Raw genomic sequence first — 23,718 nt, forward strand, 5'->3', positions numbered from 1 at the left:
GGCTCAGAGCTGCCTCTGCACCGCACTGTGCCCAGCCTCCCCCTAGCAACACCCGCTGTGCCCTCAGAGCACCGGGGGCTGCACAGCTGGGCAGGCCTCTGTGATCAGCATGTGGCCCTGGCACCCTCTGGCTGCTCCTGTGCGTGCCAGACACTTCAGCTCTGTGCCCTGCTCCAGCCCTGCGCCTGACTGGGTCGGTTCAATGGAGCGGGCAGCACAGACTAGGGTGTGAGTGTCTGTGTGTGTGTGGGGGGGGGAATTGGCCCTGCAGCCCCCCCCCCCCCGTTGGGGGGTGGGAGTTGCGTTCAGTCTTGGCAGGGGTAGGAAAGGCCCAGCGGGTGCAGCCCAGCCTTTGGGATTCAACGCCCTGGGTGCAAACCTGACAGATGAAGGGAGGGGTTGGGACCTGAACTGAGCACTTGCTTGGATTATGCAGACTATGGGCCTTGAGAGGAACCCCCCCGGCTCTAAGACTTAATATTGTAACAAGCTGGCTAACGCAGGTAACGCCACTGCCCTCTGCTGATTCGGCTTAGCCGCGTGTCATAGGCCCTGCATCGCTCCCAGCAATTCCCCTTCAGCGCCGGCAGCTTGGCCGTAGCAGCACGAGAAGCTGAGTTCCAGGCTCATTGCTACAGCTGATTGATAACAATCCTCTGTGCTTTCCAGCTGCAATTACGTGCATTTACAGGGCCCCATCGGGCTGGGCACTGCCCAGACACAATGAAACAAGCCCTACCCCCAAGAGCTTAGTCTAAACAAGGGAAACTGAGGTACACAGTGATGAAGTCACTTGTCCAAGGTCACACGGTGAGGCAATAAAGTCAGGAATTGAACCCAGGTGTCCTGAGTCCCTATTAAGGACCTTAAGCATGAGGCCAACACTTGGCAGACATCAAACCAAGGTGGGGGGGGGGGGTTTGAATTTCATGCCCAGCCTATTGAGCAGAGAGAAGAGGGAGATATTCCCCCCCCCCAATCAAATCTCAATTCACTTGACTTTAACCCCCTCAGCCTCACTGGGATGTGCTGACTTCACACCTGTGGGGAAACCTGGAGCCAGTCACAACCCACCTCCTCGGCCCCTGGGAAGCTCCAAGGGCTGAACTCCCCCTGATTTCATTTAGCAGCAAGGGCCAGAGCCTCAGCAGGTGTCAAACAACCCCTCAGCAGGTGTCAACACGGACAATGACACCACCTTGATCTACACCAGCTGGGGATCCAGCCCCATCCATTCCAGTGGCTCTCTCAGTGTTTAAAAGGGACAATCCAGGCTCAGGCGAGACACTGAGCATCACACGGTGATGTCTGCCCAGCAGCCCTCGCTGTGACCTGTGCTCAGAGCTGGCAGCTCGTCATGGGGGAGATTTGGCCCTGGGGGAAGGTTTCATTAGGGTGAGGGCAGCAGCAGGGCCCCGTGTGATGGAACAGTCTGTGCAAGCAGACAGAGGTGCCAGGGGCATGATTCTGGTCTCCCACTGTCTCAGCCCGGACTGCAGCACTGGGGGTAAATGGTGGCTTGGAGCTGCTGCCCCCATACGCAGTCGGGGGCTGCTCTGAGGGCTGAAATCTGGGCAGCCCCACTTGAGAAGACAAGCCCAGAGGGGGAACCAGTGCTGCAACGCTAGAGTAAAAGCACCCAGGTCCAAGAATGCTCTGTGGTGTAAATCTGGAGTCACTGACTCCCAGTCCAGGCCTGCTCTAATCACTACACCACTTTCTCCTCCCACACCTGGGGTTAGAACCCAGAAGTCCAGCCTCCCAGCCCCCTGCTCCAACTCACTAGACCCCACTGCCCTCCCAGAGCTGAGACCAGAAGCCAGGAGTCCTATTCTCAGCACTGGGAGGGAGGGGACCTTAAAGGTTGGAGCAGGGATTCCCTAGCTCTGCATTCCCCTCTCTGAAATGGGGATAATCCCCAAGCTCAGTGCCTATCTGCTCAGGGCAGAGACTGGGACCGAGATCAGAGTCCCCCTCAGGCTGGGTGCTGCCCAAACCCGGACTGAAATCAGGGATCTCGCTGTTCTGGGCACTGCACAGACACACAGTGAGAGAAGTCCCTGCCCGGCAACGCTCACCTAGACAAAGAGGGTGGGAGGGGAAACTGAGGCCAGAGTGGACGGGACTTGCCCAAGGTCACCCAGTAGTAAAATGGCAGAGGTGGGCACAGAACCCAGCAGAACCCGACATCTGCAAAACCACTCGCTGAGCCTCCCCCACACACTCACAAGCTGCGGGCTTCCCATTGAAAGTGACTTTAATTGAGCATCACTCAGCAGTGACCCCTGCTGGACGGTTCAAGGCTAGGCCGTGTGACTGGCTCACACTCACTTATTCCAAACAAGGGCGGTTTAAGGCAGGGGAAGGCCCAGAGACAAAACCAGCTTTGGGAGGCTGTTCTAGGGTGTTCTACAGATGCCCGTCACCGTGGCATCTGAGGCCCAGCTCCTCAGAGACAACGACATACCTCCAAGGCTCGGAGCCAGGCTGCCTAGGGATGCGGTGGAAGGGGGCAGGGCCACAGCTCCAGCCTGTCCCATTACTGAGCTCCAGGGCTGCCCGAGCCGGAGCTGGGAAAGGGGTTTTGGTCCCGCAAGGGGCAGGATGCAGGCGCTGGAAAGCTGAGATGAGGACCACGGGAGGAGGTGGTTTCTGATGCCTCTGTCACTGACCTGCGCGGGGCGCCCCTTCCTGGCGCGGCGATGGCTCTAGGAAAGGACTCTCGGGCAGGACCTGTTTGGGAGCAGGCAGCTGGGCAATGCCCAGCCCAGCTGGAGGTGAGGCAGAAAGCCTGTTGCTGGGGCCACGCAGGCTGAGCCATCCCACGGGGGCAGTAAGCACGTGAACACATGTGTAAGTCTGGGTGTGTGCAGGTGTCTGGCAAGGCACCTGCTACTGTGCCCAAGTGCACCCTGCGATTGTGTCGGGCCTGTGTGTGTGTGTGTGAGCGCACTTGTCTGGGCAGTGATGCGTGTGCAGTGACGGTGTGCAGAGAGGTAAGCACTGTGTCGGGGTGGGAGGGGGGGGAGGTGCCAGACTACAGCTGTATTTGTACCTGGGGGCTTGTCCATATATTCAGGCGTGTGCGTGAGACTGGGTGTGTGTCCACATGTTTGTACGCAGAGGTTTGTATTCGGGCAGGGGCGTGTGTACATGTGTGTGCATTCATGCATGGGGGGCAAGCGTGTATACCGGCGTGTGCAGAAGTGTGAGCTGGGGCCCTGAACTCCCAGAAACAGGAGACCCCCTGTTGCCCAATACCCTCAGAGCTTCAGAAGGGGGCAGACGTGGCAGGGACAGAAGGAAAAGGACCCCTCCATGCAGGGGCTTGGAACAGAAGCGACCAGACGTGAAATTAGCGCTGCAGCCAGCAGCCATGTCCTGCCAGCAGGAGACAGGCGCCCCCCAAACTAACTGCCTACCCCAGGCACCCCTCCATAGGAAAACATCAGGCCATACAAATGAACAGCCTCCCCGGGGGAATTAAAACACCCAAGGGCTGAGCCGTGGCTGCCTGGGCCCCCAGTCACTGGAGCAAGGTCCCTCCGATCAGCCAGTCTCCGGCTGGGGCTCTCGATGCCCATCCCAGCACTGAGGGCGGTCAGTGGCTGGCGGGGCCGGGATCACATGACAGAGCAGCACTGGCACGTCTTCTGCTTGCGTCTGCCTGTCTCCTGCCCATCTCCCAGCTGGGGGGGGGTGGCACTCCTGCCCTGGCACGGAGAGCCGGTGTTGGCAGAGGTGGTAGTGTATGTCGGGGCCTCTGGGCTCACAGCTGCCAGCGACTTCAAGGTGCCAGCTCCCGGCTGCGGGCTTCTGGCCACAGGATCTAGTGGCACCTTCCGGCCTATCCAGAACCCGGAAGCTTCCTTGAGCAGAGGCTGCTGCTCTGGGTGGAGCTTCTCCAGGTTTTCAGTGGTTTCTTCTGCAGTCGATGAAACCGGGCCAGCGTCGCTGCCTCCTTTCAGGGCCATGCTCTCCCCGGGTCGGGCAGGCACCTGCTCCAGGGCAGGTGCTCTGCCGGGTGGCAACTCCCCTGGGGTAAGCGGTACCTCCCCGTGAAGTGCAGGGATTGGCTCTTGGCTGGAGGGGATCTGGCGGCGGAATGACTGTTTAGCCTCCTGGGGTGAAGGGATCTGGTCCTGGAAAGCTGCTTTAGCTTCTTGGGGTGAAGGGATCCGGTCCTGGAAAGATGTGTTAGCTTCCTGCAGAGAGGAAGGGATCTGCTCCTGCAGAGCTGCTTTAGCTTCTTGGGGTGATGGGATCTGGTTCTGGAGAGGTGATGGGATCTGGTCCTGGAGAGGTGCATTCACTTCCTGCAGAGAGGAAGGGATCTGGTCCTGCAGAGCGGCTTTAGCTTCTTGGGATGATGGGATCTGGTCCTGGAGAGATGCATTAGCTTCCTGCAGAGAGGAAGGGATCTGGTCCTGCAGAGAGGAAGGGATTTGGTCCTGCAGAGCTGCTTTAGCTTCTTGGGGTGATAGGATCTGGTTCTGGAGAGCTGATGGGATCTGGTCCTGGAGAGATGCATTCGCTTCCTGCGGAGAGGAAGGGATCTGGTCCTGCAGAGCTGCTTTAGCTTCTTGGGGTGATGGGATCTGGTTCTGGAGAGTTGATGGGATCTGGTCCTGGAGAGATGCATTCGCTTCCTGCAGAGAGGAAGGGATCTGGTCCTGGAGAGCTGCCTTAGCCTCTTGTGGTGAGGGGATCTGGCCCTGAAGGGATGTTTTAACTTCCAGCAAAGACAATGGGATCTGGTCCTGCACAGTTGGGATCTGGTTTTGCACAGATACTTCAGCCTCCTGCAGAGAGGAAGGAGTCTGGTCCTGGGCAGCTGATGGGATCTGGTCCTGGACAGCTGCTTTAGCTTCTTGGTGGGAGGGGGTCTGTCCCTGAAGAGCTGGGATCTGATCTTGCAGAGAGGTTTTAGCCTCCTGAAGAGAGGAAGGGATCTGGTCCTGCAGAGCTGGGATCTGGTCCTGCAAAGAGGCCTTCATCTCTGCTCCTTCTCCCACCCCTGCAGCCTGGGGATGCTCTGCCCCAGGGGACACCTGACGCTCCTGTTCCCTAGCAGGCTCCTGCCACATAGTGCCTCTCCCCTGGGTGGGTCCCAGCTCCTCTGGCCTCTCTGGTTCTGCTGCCCTGCCCTGAGCCCTCTGGGCAGCCTCTGCCTTCTCCATTTCTGTGGCTCCTCTGGCAGACTCGGCCAAGATCGGCCCCTCTTCCACGACTCCTATCGGCTCCTCCAGCTCCCCGTCTGGCTCGGGCCTTGGGGAATCGAGGCAGCAGTTCTCATCTGGCAGGGCCTGCGTCTTCCCCTCCTGCACCCCGGATTCTCCCTCCGGCCCCTCTCTGCTCCCTTGCCCTGCCAAGCTCTCCTCTAGCCCCGCCGTCCGGGGCGTCCTCTCCTCCATCCCGCCGTCCCGGGCGTCGCTCGCAAGGGCGGGTGGGCTCTGCGGCTCCTGCTCCATCCTTCCGTCCCAAGCCTCCTCCAACCCATTCTCTCCCCGGGGAGCTTCCCCCTCCGTGTCCGGGGACATCCGCCCCATGGCGTCCATGCTGCCCACTTCCTGGCCCAGGTGGTTTCTAATGATCATCTCCACCTTCCCCACACCCAGCTTCTCCGGCTGCTTGGCAGAGGGCCCTGCCCCGTCATCCTGAGTTCCCAGAGCAGCAGAGCTGGCTTCAGGCTTGCCTTCCCCAGGGCCGATCCCCTCCACGTCAAAGGGACCTTGAAGACAAAAGAGAACGTGGGTCAGCCCCTTGGATCTCTCCCCATGGCCCAGGGGGAGGGAGATCTGTCCCAAGGCAGCTGAGGAGATGCTGGTCTCTAGGCAACAGCATCCCCTGGGGGATCCTTCAGACTGGTCCCCAAGTGGGAGGCCCCCTGCTAGAGGTGGTCATTACTTCAGGGGTCCATGGGCTTTGCCCCTTCTCCTCCCCCCATTACGAAGCGCTTCACAGACCTCTCTGGACCAAGACGCCCCATGGTGGGCACTGTGGGAGATCAGTCCCATTTGACTGGTGTGGAAACCGAGGCACAGACAGGGAGGTGACTTGTCAGCAGAGGGGAGCTGGAGGGCTCAGCCACCCTGTGACATAGGGTGCAGTGTGCCTAACTGGGCCAATCAAGAGGGTGGGAGCAGCAACTGGGGCTATAAGGGATCCAGGAGAATCAGAGAGGGAAGAGATCCTGGCAGGAGGATGTAAAGGGCCCTGGGGAGAGGCTGAAGGTAGCAGAGGAGTTGGCCAGGCTGGGGAAGGCTGAAGGCAGGAGTTGCCTACTGAGCTGGAGCCAAGGGCCAGGGGGTGCGTCTCTGAGAGGGAGTGATGGAGGCTCCCCAGCTGAGCCTGCACTCCCAGTGGGGGGAAAGGGGTCCGCTGGGAAGAGTGGGGCTGGTGTGCCAGGTCTGGCAGAAGGCCAGGAGAGGACTGAAGGCGAACCAAGGAGTGTGAAAGCCGCCGGAGCGTGGTATGTGCTACACTGATGGACCAGATGTTGTGGGATTTTAAGATGCTCTAGATCTGAGGGTGATAAACTGTCTCTGGTAAGGGTTTTTTTGTAACACCCTGTCCCCAAGGAGGGGTAGCATAGAGGCAAGAAAGGCAGCCGTGGTGTCCTTGGGGCCCCACAGGGAATGGTTTACATGAGTCCAAGGCCACCTGGGGAAGTTGTGGCAGTCAGGAAAGGAACCCAAGGGTTCTGGTTCCCCACACCCTCATCTCCCCATTGCGCCAACCTTCCATCCCCCAGCTAAGATCAGAACCCAGCCGTCCCGGCTCCCAGTCTCCCTGCTCTAACCACTAGTCACTACTGCCTTCCCAGAACTGTGGACAGAACCCAGGAGCCCTGGCTCCCAGCCCCCCTGCTCTAACCCTTCCCATGCAGGAATCCCCAGGCTGAGATTTGGGCCCCGGCTGCCCTCTAGTGCTGGCCTAGCTCCCGGGCCAGAGCTCTGGGAACAATGGTGCACCGCACCGTGCACCACCCCATCCGCACGCTCACCTGCTCCTGACACGTCCCCGTTCTCCAGGGTCTCCCGGGCTGCCGCTCGCATGGCCCTCTTGGGGGGGACTGGAGCCAGGCGGAAGGCGGGTTCGGTCTCGCAGCCACATCCCCCCCCACCTGGGGTTGATTGGAAGGGAAAGGGGCTGGGTCGATCACCAAGACAGGCTCTCCTGCGCCCTCCCTTCTCTGCCCTGCCCCAGAGAGACCCCCTATAGGGAGCGGAGCCCCCAGGACACAGTCAGTCTCTGCTCCATCGATATTACACTGGGACGTCCCCTCTCCCGTCACCAGCCTCCGTGCTCCATGGGCAGCCCTGGGACAAGCCCCCAGAGCAGGGGCCATTCCCCTCTCTTGCCCACGAGGTCGGCTTCCAGGCATGCAGGCTTTCCTCAGGCCCCCAGTCCCCCACAGCCCATGCTGCAGGGTCCCGCTCCCTCCCCGCATGCTGCGGCACCATCCCAACGCCGGCTCACGTCCTGCAGCTGACACCAAACTGCCCCCATTCCCTGAGCCTCAACCCCCGCCGAGCCCCCCCGAGCCTCGGGAAGGAGCCTATCCACAACCCTCTGGGGAAACCAGACTCAGCCGCTTTCCCCACCAACAGGGAACAACTCACCTGCCAAAGCAGAAACAGCCCCCTGGGCCTGAAAGAGAGAGACGGGAGCCTTAGGGGGTGGGGGTGACAGCTTGGGGAGGGGATAGGGGGGCATGGGTGGCCCAGAATGGCTCCTGCCTCCTGTTTTCCAGGGGTCAGTTTTGCTTCATCTGGGATGGTTTTTGCAGCCCAAGAAGGAAGCGATCGACGCCCAAAGGAAACATAAGGAGAACCCAGGAGTCCTGAAAAGAGGCCAGAGGCTCAGACACAGAACTTGAGGGGAGGAATTTAGGCCACAAACCGTAGAGACAAGACAGCCCAGGCAGGGGAAGGGAGAGAACACGAGCCGCGCTGCAGGGGCAGACTGGGGAGGCTGAAAGCCCCCCCCAACTTAGCCGGCCAGTGGCCTGTCTGGGGGTAATTACAACAGGTGGCGGGACCCCGTCTGGTCAGTGGCCAGAATTTTTTGCATGTCAGGCCACAACCAGTATTGTGTTTTTAGCTGCCAGGTTCAATGAAATGGCCCCAAGCCAGGCCAGGGAGCAGAGGGATCTGACCCACTCCCCCCACCCCCCGAGGGCTGGGTAGCAGGGGAGGAATGGGTGGGGGTTGGGAGTTCACGGCCGGGCTGTGCTATCTGCATAGCCACAGAGGGATGAAGCAATGGGGCCCATCCAGGCTGGTGTCCCACAGGCTGGCCCTCGCGATGGGCTAAACACCCCCTATATCTTCAGGGGGACTGAACCCGTCCCATCCCCCGCTGCCCTCTTACCGCCCCATGTGCCCACCCAGGAGCTAATTGTTGGGAGCACGCAGAGGGGGGCTCCCCCTGGCTTGGGTATGGCATGCGCCCCCCCCTTGCCCCACAGCTTCCCCTCCTCCTGGGCTGTTGCAGCATGCACTCCCCCCACCTCCTGCGCCCGCAGGCACCACCTGCCCCGCTGCATTACCTCACAGGTGCCCCCTGCGGACTGCTTAGCGTCTTCCAAGGCCTCCTGCGGCCTGCCGTGATGCTCCGGGTTATCCAGCTGCTGCATCTGGGACTGGAGGCTGCAGAGAGAGGGAGAGAAAAGCTCCCAGGCTGGGTCCCTTTCCACAGGGACTGGGGCCAACCCTGCTCCCCGGCCACAACCAGGCTCCCAGGCAGGAAAACAGAGAAGCCGAGCTCAGCTCGGCCATGTAGAATTTTGCCCTGGCCCCTGCCTGTTAGGTAACAACCCTACTGGCCTCTTACAATGTCCCAGGAGCAAAAACTAAAGCACAGGCCCCTGCAAGTCAGGATACCTGGGTTCTATCCCTGGCAAGATGTTTCCCTTCATCATGCCTCAGTTTTCCCTCCCATCCTTTATGTATTTAGCCTGTGAGCTCTCTGGGGCAGGGACTGTCCCTCGCTATGTCTGGGCAGCACCTGACACAAGGGAACCCTGATCTATCTACACATAATAATAAAGATCTAAAGGGAAATCTACTTTATATAGGAGCAGTATAGGGGCTTACCAGATAGGTGAATAGTTCCAATTCCACGTGCCAGACTGAAGGGGCTAGCATGCGCGTTCACACGCACACACACCTGCCAGTTTATTCCCATGTGCACGCCAGTTTCATTGGCTTTTCTAACCTGGCTGAAGGGGTGGGTTCCGTATAAATGGGCATTTTGAAATTATATCACGTTGCCAATATCCTTCTTGTTCGTTACATGTTCTCGTGCACAGGCAGTACGGTCCAGGGGTTGGAGCAAGGGGGACTGGGAGTCAGGACTCCTGGGTGCCCTGTCTCTGGTTTTGAGAGTCAGCTAAATCTCTGGTTATGATTAGGTGTGTTACGGTAATGCCTAGGTGCCCCAGTCACAGGCCACAACTGCACTGTGCTAGAAGCTGTAGAAACAGGACAAAAAGACAGTCCCTGCCCTCAGAGCTTCCGATCTCAGTCTGGGACAAGAGACACCAGCTGGTTACCGGCAAGCCAAGAAAACAGCATGGCAGACTGTGATGTCGGCTCATCAGCAGCCTGGCCTTTCTCGGGTTGATTGCAGGCCTCCAGGCAAAGGGGAGGGATTTGCAGGTGGATAATGAGGCGCTTGGTGGGGGTTTACGGGGAGCTGCTCCCAAGCAGGGAGAAAACACCTCAGGGCCGGTTTGCAAAGGGTCCAGGCAGGTGCTAGAGGCTGGGATCAGGGGCTGGTCGGAGACGGGAGTTGGCAGCTCAATAGCAAATGAGAGACAATTGGTCTGGTGGGGAGAGGCCGTGAAAGAGAAGACAAGCAGCTTATGTTTGACACGATGGATAAGGGGGAGCTGGGGGAGGGACACCCTGGTCCAAGCAACTGTAAACCTAGAGGCTAGAGCGGAGGGACTGGGAATCAGGATTCCTGGGTTCCATTCCCATCTCTGCTCCTGCCTCACTCTGTGGCCCTGGGCAAGTCACTCTGTGCCTCAGTTTCCCCCTGCCTTGGCAAAGCGCTATGAGATTGCTGGGTGAAAGCAGCTCTGATTGGGCAGAGAGATCTCAAAGGCGCCTTTAGATGGATGGACCCCAGGGTGGGGGATCCCCCGTGGACAGGGGTAAAAAGTTCAATGCATGCGACTTGCTTGGCTGTGGCTTGTCTTGCCCCTTGTTCTGAGTGGTGATTTAATCCTGCGGAGCACTGCTCACTCGGCATTCAGTCACCTCCCTGCCCTGTGTCCTTTTGGTTCCCTCCGCACTTTGCCTTTGTGACAGCTTCTGTGTTTCAGACCGTTTGTCTGCTTTGGAAATGTCCGATTCCTTGGCTGTGTTTTACGTGCACATGTCTTCCGGTCCAGACAGGTGAGGGGAGCTCTTGGATACAGGATAGGGGGTGAAGTACGGAGGGCTCATGTCCCCCACCAAAAGTTTGGGGACCAATCCCCAATTCCAAATCTGGCTGCTTCCATCTTGCTTCCCTAAAATCCCCAACACATCTTCCTTCCTATCCCGAACTGCTGTGTGGTTATTAAACAGCTGCACGCCTCACCCCAGAGATGGCTGTGTTTCAGCATCAAGCGAGCAATCCCCAGGCAGCTTGCTGGGTGGGAGTTAATCAGCGGCCCTGCCCTGCCCTGAGAGGTGACTGCAGCTCAAGGCTGAATGAGTAATCCCCAGTGATGCATTGCTGTGTGGCTGTTAAAGAGCTGCCAAGCCCCGCCCCAGAGGTGGCTGCATTTCAGTGCTGGGTGAAGCATGTAAAATGCTTAGTGATCCCTCCTGGGGAAGAGGCCTGAGGGCTACAGCTGCAGATCTCCCTTGTGACGTACCCACCGCCCTCCCCTTACCTGGACAGATCCTGCTCTAGCTCCTGGATGCGGGACTGTGCCTGCCAGAGCGGGGAGGTGGGGTCGTTCTCGGGGGGCAGGCACGACCCCTCCATCAGCCACCGGTCTCGCAGGGACTTCCTCTGGGGGGAAGAGAGCAGAGTGTCCTCTATCAGCCTGCCCCTCCCGCCACGCCCTGGATCGAGGCCATGTGTACATAGTGACAGCCAGCCATGCACCCGTGCGGTCACGCAGCCACATGGACATTGACACACCCCATGTGTTCTATTACAGCTCCTCACCCCCCCCAGCACACATGTCCTTGCCATTGCTCCATGCACACGTGTGTCCAAGTATACATACATGTCTCCGGGGACATACAGACACACATACACCAACTACACCTGTGTCCCCGCTGCTACTCATGCTTCGTGCACAATGCTAGACCATGGATGGTTATTCGAATGTAGACAGCCACAGCCACACACACATGTACACACACCCGCCCGCGCCCACACACTTCAGCACCTCCCCAGCGTCTGGCAGGTGGCTCCACCTGCCTGAGCAGCCAGGTAGCAGGTGGCCTCTGACTGAACCCACCCGAGTGGGTGGGCCCCAAGATGGGAAAAGTGGGGTGGCGGGAGCTGATTTCCTGCCTTGAGCAAAATGCACATGGCCCCTCCCCCCAGCCCTGCGAGGGGGAACAGCCCACATCGATGCTAAGGGGTTTAACAAAGGGGAACGGGGCTCGGGTAGCCACCACCCTGGGGGGATGCTGCTGTGTGTCAGGGAAGCCTGGCTGGAACCTACCACCTCCCAAATCCCCCAGCAGCCAGCACCCCACGCTGGCAAGCCACAGGGACCCTGGCGCCCCCTCTGCTGGGCCAACCCCCAGCAGACCCCACGACCCCCAGAAGACCGCACCCCCCAGCTCCCCTAACCCCCAGGTCCCTTAACACCTCCCACAAACCCCACCCTCACGAGACCCCCAGCTCCCCTATCGCCACCCCCAAGTCCCCCCGCCGTCCCCAGTCCCGACTCCGGTACCTTGAGCTGCTGGGCTCGGAGTTTCTCCTCCTCCAGCTCCCGGCGCGTCCGGAGGATCCGCTCCTGCACCTTGCGCCGCCCCTGCAGCCGCGGAGCGACAAGAGCGAGGCTGGAGCCGCCGCCCTGCGGGGCCGGACGCGGCGAGCCGCGGACAAAGGGCCCTGGGCGGGGGAGCCCACGTGCGCTCCCGTGGCCGGGGCTTTAACCCTCCCGCAGCCAGTGGGGACCCTGCGGAGCTGGCACGGGATAGACCCGGCCCAGGGCATGCGCGTGTCCCTGACACTATTCACCCCGTGTGCACACACGTGTGGTCCCTGACCCTGTTCCCCACCCTGCACGCTCATGTCCTTGCTTCTGTGCATTTCTGAGTGCACCCGCGTGTCCCTGACACTATTCACCCATGTATATGTGTGTCCCTGCTGCTGTTCACCCCACATGCACATGTGTATCCGTGACACTATTCGCCCATGCACACACATGTTGACCCTGACCCTGTTCCCCACCCTGCACCTGCGTGTCCTTGCTTCTGTGCATTCCGAGTGCATACACGTGTCCCTGACACTATTCACCCATGGACATGCATGTTTTCCCTGACCCTGTTTGCCACTTGTGCACACGCCTCCGTGCCTGTGTTCATTCTCTGAGTGCACGTGTGCCCCCACTGCTTTCCATGCCCCTATGGCCATGTGTGTTCCAGTTGCTGTTTGCCTTCATGCACACGCATGTCTCTGTTGCTGGTCACTTCCATGTGCACATGCCTCCACCTGCTGCATCTCAACCTCTGTGTACACGTGTGTTCCTGACACTATTCACCCCATGTGCACAAGCACGTTACAAATGCTGCTCACAGCCACGTCCATGTCATGTGGCCCCATGCATATCGCTACCCCCACATGCCTGCTGCTCCACCAGCTAACCTTGCTGCCCCATCCCGGCCTCTGGCCCGATCCCCCTTCTCCCCCATCCCCCTTTCCCAGGGTGCTGCGCTGGGGCTGGGCAGGCCTCCAGGTCTCTCTCTCAGCCTGAAAGGTCTGGACCGGAGAAAAGCTGCATCTGGAGCCACTGCCTGCTGAATAATTCATTTCTTAATGCCAGGCGGGGGGGGGGAGGGGAGGAAGACGAGGGGAGCCAGGGCTCAGGTTACTCCCCTGCCTGCTAAGAGCTTTCTGCCTCCAGGATTCAGCCCAGCCCATGGGCCTGCAGAAAGAGGAGGTCACTGCTGTGACGAACAGGCCAGTTCTCAGCTCCAGCAGGCCCAGAAACTGGGCTCAGTACCCCTCTGCCCAGCACCTGTTGCCTGGACCTGGACGGCTGGACCGCTGGCTGTGGGGGGAGCTCGGGGCTAGTCCAGTGCCAGTCTCTCCCAGCAGGGGGTGCTGTGGGGAGCGGGGCAGAAGCTCCCGGGGACTCCACTCCACTCTCTGGCTCTTGGAGGCATATTTGCCCCTTTGTTGAATTGGATTCCTCTGCCCCTGCACAATCTCCCCTGGGGGCACCCGTTTGGGCCTCTCGTCTGCCCTGGGCTGCTGGCTCACTGGGATTCTCCCAGAGCAGGGCAAGCGGCTCCCCTAGGGGAAGCCAAAGGATGGATGGCAGGGGAGCGGTGCCGGCCAGGGGCGCGAGGCCTGTCTCAGCTGGGGTCCCTGGGGGCGGGGAGGGGTCCACTCACCACGATGGCCTCTAGGCGCTGCGTGTACAGGGAGCTCTCTGTCATCTTCCCTCTGAAAGACAAACCAAGCCTGGGGACATGGCCAAAGGTCGAGCGGCACCAGCTTTCTCCTCCGCTCCTGCCCCCTCTATCGCTCCTTCACGTGCTCCTTTTCCTTCCCTTCTTTCCCTCCCTCTCCCATTCCCCTCTCTGGGTCCCTTCCCCTTCTCCTGCCTGGCCGAGAAGCTGCGGCATTTGTGGGATTCAGCAGCAAGTCTGGACAGGACGTAAGGGGGCTTCAAACTTGCTCTCAGCCTCAGATTCCCCTGCCAGAGAGCAAGAGCTGGGACCACGCCACATTTGGGGGTGGGGGGGAGCTCTACTCCCCTCTGCACCCCCACAAGGCTTTTCTGAGCTAAAAAATCGGTTCACACCTGTTTAGAAAATAAGTTGGCAATTTTTCCCCCAGCACAATCCAAGTTACTATGTTTGCAATCTCAGTCCAGGGCTTTCCCAGCAGGAGGTGCTGGTTTTGGGGGGGGCGAGCTCCTGACTACATCAGTCCTGGCCTCTCCCAGCAGGGGGCACTGCAGCCAGCTTGCCATGCCACACCCAGCCACTTCCTCTGCCCCTGCCCCAGAGGCCCCCATGGCCCTGTGCCGTGCAGAGAAGCTGAGGGGAGTGCCAGTGCTGGCAGAGCAGAGTGGGGAGCGGAGCGGGCATCTGGCTCATGGGGGGGCACTGGGAGGGGCTGGAGGGGTCATCGCCAGGGGCAGATGGACCCCAAGCATTTGAGATGCTGGCAGGATCCTGGTCTTGATACCCAGCTGGGCAAAAATTCCAGGGAAGGGGCTGGTGTGTGTATGGGGAGGGGTGGGGAGGATCTCTGCTCTGGGGAGGGGCCAGGTTTGGAATAGGGTGTGGCAGAGGGGCCTTGCCCCATGCAGTTTGCCCTGTGGCATGGGGGCACAGAGAGCAGGGTCCGAGCAGGGGAGGGGGCACATCAGCTATGGGCATCGGCTCTGGAGCTGCCCAAACCTCCCCACATCTCTGTGCAGTAGGCAGGGGCTTGGGAGCAGATGGAGTGGGGACCCCGTCCTGCCCCCCTGCCCTGGGAGGTTTGGAGGAACAGGGTTTGACAACAGGGGCTCTGGTTACTGAAGCTGGGTCAGAGCTCCCCTGGTGGGGGGTGTCCTTCAGGTTCTAGCACGTTCAGCAATAGGCTGGGCCCCCTTTTTGCTCCTCTCTGGGGCCGAGTCACCCGGGGGGGGTCACCTCCCCACCATCCGGCCCAGGTGCCTGGGGCTGCGGTGGGTGATAGACACACAAACAAACACGGTGGGAAGGGTTGACAGTGTGAGGCCGGCAAGGCCTGGGAGGGGAAGGGAGTGGAGCTGCCAGCACCTCCGGGCGTCCCCCCCCCCAACACTCGCTGAGACACAGCCACGCTGGGATATGGACAGACAGATGCTGAGACCCAACAGACAGCAGGATCCACGCTGGGAGACTCGCTGGCTCCATGCCAGTGCCTGGGCGTCTGGCCACGCTGCAGATTACACTTGCCAGACTCACGGCCGCACTAATGGGTCCACACTGTGATCCGTCAACCTTCCGGCTCAGGTCTGCGGTTTGACCTGCATCCGCACTGCACAGTGACAGGGCTCTGCCCTGAGTCTCACCCTCCTAGCAGGGGCCACAGATCCAAGTCCCGAGGGGTTCCTGGCCCAAGTCAGACTGATTTGAGTGTGGACAGAAGGAGGATTGGGCTCAAACCTGAGTCGGAACTCGAGTTCATTGTGCAGTGTAGACATACCCAGAGAGACACACACGCACTGCGAGAGACACATAGACACACTGGGACACCCCCCCCCAAGATCCAGACGCTGGCTGAGCGCCGCTCTAGGAATTTCTGTCTACACTAGAAAGGGTTTGCCAGCAGAGCTAGATCAGAGAAGCCATACGGGCAAACTCCCCAAGTGAAGGTAGAACAGCTGTTTTCCAAAGCACAGCAACAAGGTACAGGGATCGCTCCCCCAGCACTGAAATGCAGCTGCCTCTGGGGTGGGTTACGGCAGCTTCTATCAGCAAAAGAGCTGGTAGTTTACACCAGTTCCCTGAGGGAAATAAGCTATCCTGGCAGGACTTTGATGCTGGTGTAACCTTGCCCCCTCCCCCCACCCCCCAGAAGGACGGTTCAGGGCAGGCATTGGCAGGGAGAGGTGTGGGGAAATGGTCATGGGGAAGGAGCAGGGGACAGTATCCGATCAAAGCTGGGTCCCTTTGCCCCTGAGGTTACTTGAGGCCGTCTTGTCCAGCCCCCGCCCTCCCACACCCATCAGCAGCCAGGTTAATAATGGACACTGACAAACTGCAGGATCAGGGAAAGTGGAGGCTGGCGGATGCCAGGGAGCTGGGCTGGAGGGGGCCCAGGGCGGGAGGGGGCTGTGGACATATCCCAGGAGGCCGGCATGGGGTCAGCATGCAGCAGGGAGAAAGGGAGTGGAATGGGGCCATATCCTCCTTCTACCCCTTCATCTCTTCCCCCACGCATGCTACGTTCCCCCCATGCATACACATTCCAATGCATACAGGGTCCATTTCTACATACAGGCTCCCCAGAGGTGGCTGCATAACAGGGCTGGGTGAGCCAGCCCTGTGTGGCATTGCTGTGTGCTTTTATGTAGCTGCCGGGTCCCACCCCAGAAGCAGCTGCATTTCAGTGCTGGGTGAGTGATCCCTGTACAAAATTCCTGAGTACCGTTTTACAGCTGCCATGCCACACCCCAGAGGTAGCTGCATTGCACTGTTGCACAAAGCCATCTGTATCTATATAGAGAGATTCTTCATGATGAGAATCCACAAACACATTTAAGATCCAGGCCCTGGTTTATCCTTCCCTCTCCTTGTCTTTTTCTTTCTGGCTCCCTCTGTTTCTCCTCCATCCTGCCATTTTATTTTAGTCCTCTCCACAGCTACTAATCGAATTCAAACCCATTTGCTTTACTTACAGCCCCCAGCCACAGACCGGCTGCCAGAGCTGAGGTGGGAGCAAGGAAAGGGCCAGAGGGAGTGAAGTCCCTTTGTATTCAAGCAAATAGACCTAGCCACAGAGGCAGCGAGCCAGAGACCCCCACACTCCAGCCAACAGGCTACCCTGGCTCCTGTCCTTGTTCCTATCCTAAGTGAATTCTCTGCTAGGTCAGCAGCCTCAGAAGAGGCAAATCTCCTTCTGCTTCTACTCACTGTCCCCCTCTGCCAATGCTCTGCACTGTTACACAGCTGCCGCGTCCCGCCCCAGAGGTGGTTGCATGTCGATGATGGGTGAGCCATGCCTGCATGGGGTTGCTGTGTGCTGTTATACAGCTGCTACGTCCCACCTCTGGAGGGACTTTCTCTAGGGGCTGAGGGCAGTCTGGACTCCGAGGTCCATTTGCTGAACTGGACTGAGACCTGTCAAACTCACTACAGGCAGGGCCACCCAATTCCGTCGTCCAAGTGACGGCCAGTGAGTGCAGCGGAGAGCCCAGGTGGGCTCTCTCCCCAGGGACATCAGTGGGAGCCCTCTGTCCAAACAGCTCCACATGGCACCCGTCCCCTTTGGAACTAAAGGTACAAAAGGTGCCGGGAGGCCGCCCAGCCTGGAGCCCTGAGCAAAGACCTGGGAACCAGGACTCCTGGGCTCTATTCCCAGCTCACTCACAGAGATGCTGGGCAAGCCCCTTGTCCTTTCTGTGCCTCAGTTCCCCAGGCAGATAAATGGGGATCCCAATCCCTTCCACACCACAGGGTTAACAAGCAAGAGTGGAATCTTTCCGGTTATTTGCAGAGCCATAAGGGCCTACAGCACTTTACCCCGGCCAGCTGTCAGCAGAGAGCCCAACCCAAGGGCTAGCCCTGACTAGCAGGGTGTCATTAGCCATCCCCGGCCCTGGCAGGGCTCCCGGGCACCCCAGACATCGAGGAGGGAGTGTCCCCCGAAACCTGTTCCACTCAGGGGCCTGGTATGATGCTCTGGCAGTCAACCACTCCTCCCAGCCGCTCCCCCGCAGGGCACTTAGCCAGGGCTCCGAGGCCTTCAGACTAATTACTTCTGATTTGCTCCTTCCTAGGGACAGCAGCTGAAGAGGGAAGATCCTGGAGTGGCTGTAACCTCTAATGAGTGTGTGTTGTAGGAGCCCTGGGCAGGGGATTGAACCAGAGATCGCCAGAGCCAGGAGCAGCCGGGGACCCGGCCCAGGACCTGCAATGCACTCCTCAGGGGCCCCAGGTGCAGTGTCATAAAGGGCTCAGCTAAGGAAGGGTCTGGAATTGCCCAGGTTTCGAGTTCATCTGCGTCCCTCTCTGAGCACAGCATCCTTCCCCGTGCCGCCCAGCAACTTCAGCGGGGGGCGCCGAGCGGGAGAACGGTCCTTGCAAAAAAGCAGGGCTGTGCAGAGTTTGCCAGCCGGACCCCCTCGATGGGCAGCTCAGCCATGTACACCTTGTCTTTGAGGGGCATCTTGGCTTTCTGTCTCCCCCATTCTGATAGGTGGCAGCGGATGGTGCTGCACTTCCTGGGTAGTGCTGAAGAGCTATAAACCCTCCCGCGCCCATTGACACCCACAGGAAGATCCTTACCCACTGGTAAGATCCACTCTGGATTTAGGGGTGGGAGTCAGCTCTGGGATGGAAGTGGGGTCTAGTGTATAGAGCAGGCGGAATGTGAGTCAGGGCTCCTGGTTTCTATCCCCAGCTCTGGGAGGGCAGTGGGGTCCAGTGGTTACAGCAGGTGATACTTGGGCACCAGGACTCCAGGGTTCTAGACCACTAGCGGGCCAATGTGTGGGGACAATGAAATATTCCACTTATCACTAAACCCCCTCCCGGAGTGCTTCAGGCCCGCCCCCCTCTAGGCATGCGCTCAGGTTCCATGGCCCGCTTGGCACTTTGGCCTCTCAGCCTGGTTAACTCCTACTTGTTGTTCTGTCAACACTGGGACCTGGCCTGAGACCCGACCAGCCAATTTCCCCCAATGAGGGGCCGGGCACTTCGGTCTGGCCCTGGGCTGCATTTGAACTGGCGGCCTTGAGGTCAAAGCCCAGGAGAGAGCCTGGGGAGCGATAGGTCCCTGTCCCTTGAGGCCACGCACCCTTCTCTCTCCCTCTGCTGCTCCCTTGCCTCCAGCTCACAGGCGTCCGCGATAGTCGGTCCCTCCATTCCTCCACTTACCGCTGCTACCGTTGCCGCTGACTCTACCGGGGTGGGGGGCGGGGGCTGGGAGAGGCTTGCAGACCCCTGGTGGGGTCCCCTCCCCTTTCCAGCCGGGGGGCACTGCCAGGCAGGACTGCCGCCGCTCCGCCGTCTGGCTCGCCAAGTCAACGGCACAGCATCATCAAATCTCTCCCTCCGCCTCACGCTGGCACTGAGCTCCCTGCCTGCGAGCTGCCTTCCCCGGCGCGGCTTTGGGGGGGTGGCTCGGGAGAGCTGGTTAGGCCGGTTTGGGCTCAGGCGAAAGGTACAGGCAGGGAGCGTTGGGCAAGGGAGGTGGATTTCCCGGAGGTACTGGAGCGGTTCCGGATCTGGACGCCCTTGAGAGAGCTCTGCCACTCCCCCCGTCCTGGCCCCTGCCCGCGTTCCTGGGTATGATCTGGAGACACTATCAGCTGTCTGGCTGAATTATTTACCAGCATTCCTGGGCTGCCTTGTTCAGCCACCTGTCTGCTCTCTCACACACGTGCCTGTCTGGTGGGAGTGCAGATCCCAGGCCCGGCTGGAAGGAGGCACTGGGCTCTCCATCTCCCTGTGAGCAGGACCCTCCAGCCAACCTGCTGGGGGACCCTGCTATCACCCCCAGCAACCAGGAACAGCTGGCACAAGGGGCCAGCTTGGCATCCCTGTCACTCGAGGGCCCTGCGGCAGGCGCCAAAGCTAGGCACCACTGCATTGGAGGGCATTACACCTGCTGTGCCGGGGTGCAACAGACAGCACCTGGCGCGGGATGATGGGAAAGGAGCCCGGAGTGGGTGAAGCACAGGGGCCAATGGAGCAAGCTGCACATAGACACATGCTGGTCCCCGGCGGTGCTAAGCCAGGCAGTGAGGTGGCGGGCGCAGCGCATGTACGGAGACACGGTCTCTTGAATGGGGCTTGGGCAGGTTGGGTCTGTAAAGCTGTAACAAACAAACACTGGGGGCTTTCAATGGTCGGCAAAGGGAGGCCAGCTGGGCCTGGCCGTTGCACCGCGGGGCTCGCGGAGGACGCTTGCAGGCCATGATTTCCGCAGCTGCTCTGTGGCAGGACGTCGGCAGCCAGTGGAGAACGCCCCTGGCGGGCGTGGAGGTTGTGCGGCCAGGGTCTGCTTTCTCCAGCCGCAGCAGGCGGGGGTCCTGCATGCACCGTAGTTCAGAGATCCTGCCGCCTGCACCCCAGTGCAGCCCCCCCACATTTGGGCTAACCCCCCAGACTCCATCGCATTGCCCAGCTAGGCCAGCTTCCCCCCGTGTCCCACACTTTTGGGGTGCACGGTGCCAGTGGCTTTGTGAACGCCTTGATGCCTGGCTGCCTGCCTCTGCTGGACAGTGTGGAAGGCGTCCCCCGGCCGCAGCTCTGGCCCCCAGCATCACGGGGGCCATGTGGCAGAAGGGACATTTCCCTGAGTTTGGGTCAGGTGATTTTCCATTGAACCGAAGAACGTCTGGGCTGGGTCAGACCCACGGGCCTGTTACAGGGCGTCCTGGCCCTTTAATGGGAAATGGGGCTTGTTGACTGGAAAGGGAATGTGGGATTAAGCCAGGCCACTGGGGTCAGCAGGGGAGAAGCCTGGGGAAAAGGAACCTCAGCAAAGGGCTGGGAGGGGAAACTGCTGAGACCCCTGAGGCCCTTGCGGCAGACTGTGGGGTGCAAGGGGGGGCCGCAGAGGCGGGTTTCCTGCTGAGCTGTCTGAGGCAGAGAGGAGACAACCGGGGGGGGGGGGAGGAACGACGGCTGGACGAAGAGCTCCAGGCCCGGGCAGAAGATGCGGTTTGTGGGGTGGTGGAGGAGACATAGGCACCAACTCTGCACCCACTGGCATCTCCCTGCCCCAGCTCACCTCCGCCTCCTCCCCTGAGTGCCCCTTCCCGGCTTCTCCCCCTAGCTCCCAGCCCAGCTGTTTCGCGGCAACAAGCGCTGGGAGAGAGGGGGGAACGCGGCGCTCTCCGGGAAGAGGCGGGGCCAGGGCGGGGATTTGGGGAAGGGGTCCAATAGAGGCAGGGAGGGGGTAGAGTTGGGGCAGGGACTTTGGGGAAATGGGGGTGGAGTGGGGGCAGGGCCGGGGGTGGGGTGGGGGGTTGAGCACGCACCGGCGCTGGCAAAAGTTGGCACCTATGGGAGGAGGGTGGTTTCGAACCCCTCTCCGTGCTGGAGTGCTAGCCCTGGGAGAAAGCCCTGGTGGGCTAGTTCTGGGAATCTCCCAGGGAAGCTGAGGCTGGGGCTGCTGTGGCACCTCCCCTGGCTATGAGAGGGTAGTGACTCCGTTACAGGGCCCATCTAGGCTGGGACCCCCCACCCCCACCCCCTCAGGTCACACCACTGGAGAATACAGGGGCAGGAAATACATTTTTCTGCTGCCCAGGAAGGCTGAGCTGCTCATGACACTGTGTCCAAAACACTGAACTAAGAACCGTCTTGCAGGTCTGCTGCCTTGTGGGGCTGGGAGGGGTTGGAGGGAATGCTGTAGCATCACGGCTGCCCCCTCCCACCCCCTTAGCATCACAGCTCCTCTCCCAAACATGGGGCTTGGGGAGCGGGACCCATCTGGTTTCAGGGCCCCTTCCCACACACTGAGTACTAGCCGCCAGCCAGCCAATTTCAGGGGGTGCTGGATGGGTCTCTCAGTGCTTAGAGGTACAGAGAGACACCTGTGTACCTGTACACACACATACAGGTCTCTCACAACGTGTGCCGGTCCTCATCCAGGGCACTAACTGCCCTGCTAACAACTCTTGGGGTGGGTGCAGGGGAGACGGGACGATCGCTGAACGAACTCGCACGGAAAAATGACACCCTATCACCCGTGGGCAGACACTTCCCACAGAGCGATCACTCCATTGCTCCCCTCGCAGTCCTCATCCTGCCACGAAACCTGCCCCACCCCAGCAAAAGACACGCCCGGGAGCTTAAATTCAGAACTTTGCTAGATGCTAAAAATCAGGGACTGAGCAGAGATCCTCGATTTGCAGCTTATTACAACAATCTGCAACCCACTAAACCAGTGGCTCTCAACCTTCCCAGATGACTGTGCCCCTTGCCGGAGTCTGATTGGTCTTGCGTACCCCAAGTTTCACCTCACTTAAAAACTACTTGCTCATACAATCAGACATAAAAATACCAGAGTGTCGCAGCCCACGATTACTGAACAATTGCTCACTTTCTCATTCTTACCTTATCATTATAAAATAGATCGATCGGAATGGAAATATTGTATTTACATTTCTGCGTATCGTCCATAGAGCGGTAGAAACAAGTCATTGTCTGGAATTTTAGTGTGTACTGACTGGGCTAGTGCTTTTTATGTCACCTGTTGTAAAACTAGGCAAATCTCTAGATCAGTTGATGGACCCCTGGCAGACCTGTGGGTACCCCTGGTTGAGAACCGCTGCACTAAACCCCATAAGCTGGGCCTGGACGACAGGGAATGGATCACTCACTAATTGCCCTGTTCTGTTCATTCCCTCTGGGGCACCGGGCATTGGCCACTGTCTGAAGACAGGGCACTGGGCTAGACGGACTGGTGCTCTGGCCCAGTTTGGCCCTTCTTATCTTCATAAAACTCCCACCCCCCTCTTTTCCCCCTAGGACTGGAGAGGTGTTAATGGCCAATCACCTTGAATGATCCCTTGGAATGTGTTGTTTCAGAGTAGCAGCCCTGTTAGTCTGTATCCGCAAAAGAACAGGAGGACTTGTGGCACCTTAGAGACTAACACATTTATTTGAGCATAAGCTTTCGTGAGCTACAGCATCCGATGCATCCGATGAAGTGAGCTGTAGCTCACGAAAGCTTATGCTCAAATAAATTTGTTAGTCTCTAAGGTGCCACAAGTCCTCCTGTTCTTTCTTGGAGTGTGTGTGACTCACTTCTGCTAAACAAGCTGTTCCGCTTTCACTGAGCTGCGATGCTCTGACCTGGAGAAGAGCTCGGTGAAGGCTTATGTTCCTCCCCGAAGGAATTTATCTCACCCACCTTGTGTGTCTAATAGCCTGGGACGAACCACTCCCCACCTGCGCACACTTTCACCCTGCTGCCACTAGGTGGTGCCAATTAGACTTTTGCTCCCCGCCTTCAGAAAAACCTCCCAGTGTGTTTTCATTCGGCAAGGCGGACGCTGGACGCCTGGGTCCTTTTCTGCCCATCTGCATTGGGAAGTGGTGAGGCCCGAGCACACAGGCGCCATGGTCCTAATGAACCGGGCACTGGACTCAGCTTCCCTCTAAGACAAGGAAGCTTTTGTCCAGGTCCAGGATCAGCCCCGGAGCCCACTTCCCCGAAGCTTGTGACAATGCCACTCCCCTGCACCTCTTTCCTTGGCAGGGCAGGGAGCAAATGCAAAGCGGCTCAAAGGAAATGCTCCTTCATGCCATCTGCAAGGAGCCTGTGGAACTCCCTCCCACTGGACAGTGTGGGGCCAGAGAACCCAGTGAGAATCCAGCAGGGGTTGGAAGTTTATACTGCTAAAGGAGAAGGCCCAGAAGTAGAGCAGTTTGTGCTAGCAAAGAGATTTGAAAGAGTTAAAAATACCATGTGTTTCGGGGGTTTAAGGCAAGGGTGTGAGGAGGAGACCTTGATGGGGGCAGATTATCCCATGCCTGCCTGCTGCCGGGGGACACACACCTATCTCTGAAGAACCTGGCTTTGGCTAAGCCGGGGAGGATGCCAAGCTTGGCTCTGTGTGTGGGCATTCCCGTGTGCCCGGAGACCGAGCCACTCAGAGCTGAAAGCGCAGAGACCCCTAAAACCCCCTTGGATGCTTTCACCTTCAGCCCTGCAGTGGCTCCGGGAGGGGGCTGGGGGCTGTTTGTTAGAGACAGGGGAGGCCTAGGAGCCAGGACACCTGGGTTCTATTCCCCGCTTTGACTCTCCCATGCTCCAGCTGACCTTGGGCTGCCTCCCCATCCTGTTGTTGCTCCCCTTCCC

General features: G+C 59.4%; 1 protein-coding gene across 7 annotated transcripts; it reads right to left on the reverse strand.

Moving 5' to 3' along the window:
• Window positions 1-689: 689 nt before the first annotated feature.
• On the reverse strand, window positions 690-23,682 carry PALM3 (paralemmin 3). Of its 7 annotated transcripts, none has more exons than XM_043506314.1 (9): window positions 23,636-23,682; window positions 13,590-13,641; window positions 11,921-12,001; window positions 10,895-11,016; window positions 8,555-8,654; window positions 7,626-7,653; window positions 7,007-7,126; window positions 4,964-5,731; window positions 690-4,855 (listed from the first exon to the last, which is right to left on the reverse strand). In XM_043506314.1, the coding sequence occupies exons 1-9, from the start codon at window positions 23,665-23,667 to the stop codon at window positions 3,624-3,626; spliced, it is 2,535 nt and encodes an 844-aa protein (XP_043362249.1). In that variant the 5' UTR covers window positions 23,668-23,682; the 3' UTR covers window positions 690-3,623. The 7 variants fall into 7 exon arrangements, with proteins under 7 accessions (XP_043362249.1, XP_043362248.1, XP_043362252.1 ...); XM_043506313.1 differs by having other exon boundaries at window positions 690-4,861; window positions 4,949-5,731; XM_043506317.1 differs by having other exon boundaries at window positions 690-4,528; window positions 4,841-5,731.
• Between the last annotated feature and the right edge of the window lie 36 nt (window positions 23,683-23,718).

This window comes from Dermochelys coriacea, chromosome 20, assembly GCF_009764565.3.
Source record: "Dermochelys coriacea isolate rDerCor1 chromosome 20, rDerCor1.pri.v4, whole genome shotgun sequence".
Taxonomy (NCBI): Eukaryota; Metazoa; Chordata; order Testudines; family Dermochelyidae; genus Dermochelys; species Dermochelys coriacea.

Bases quoted from the DNA above. Each gene is read 5' to 3' on its own strand.
- PALM3 (XM_043506312.1), bottom strand. From the start codon at position 23,667: ATGGGAGAGTCAAAGCGGGGAATAGAACCCAG. The intron at 7,127-7,625 runs GTGAGTTGTTCC...AATCAACCCCAG, and splicing joins GGCTGTTTCTGCTTTGGCAG to GTGGGGGGGGATGTGGCTGC. The intron at 5,732-7,006 runs GTGAGCGTGCGG...TTTGTCTTCAAG, and splicing joins CGGGGACGTGTCAGGAGCAG to GTCCCTTTGACGTGGAGGGG.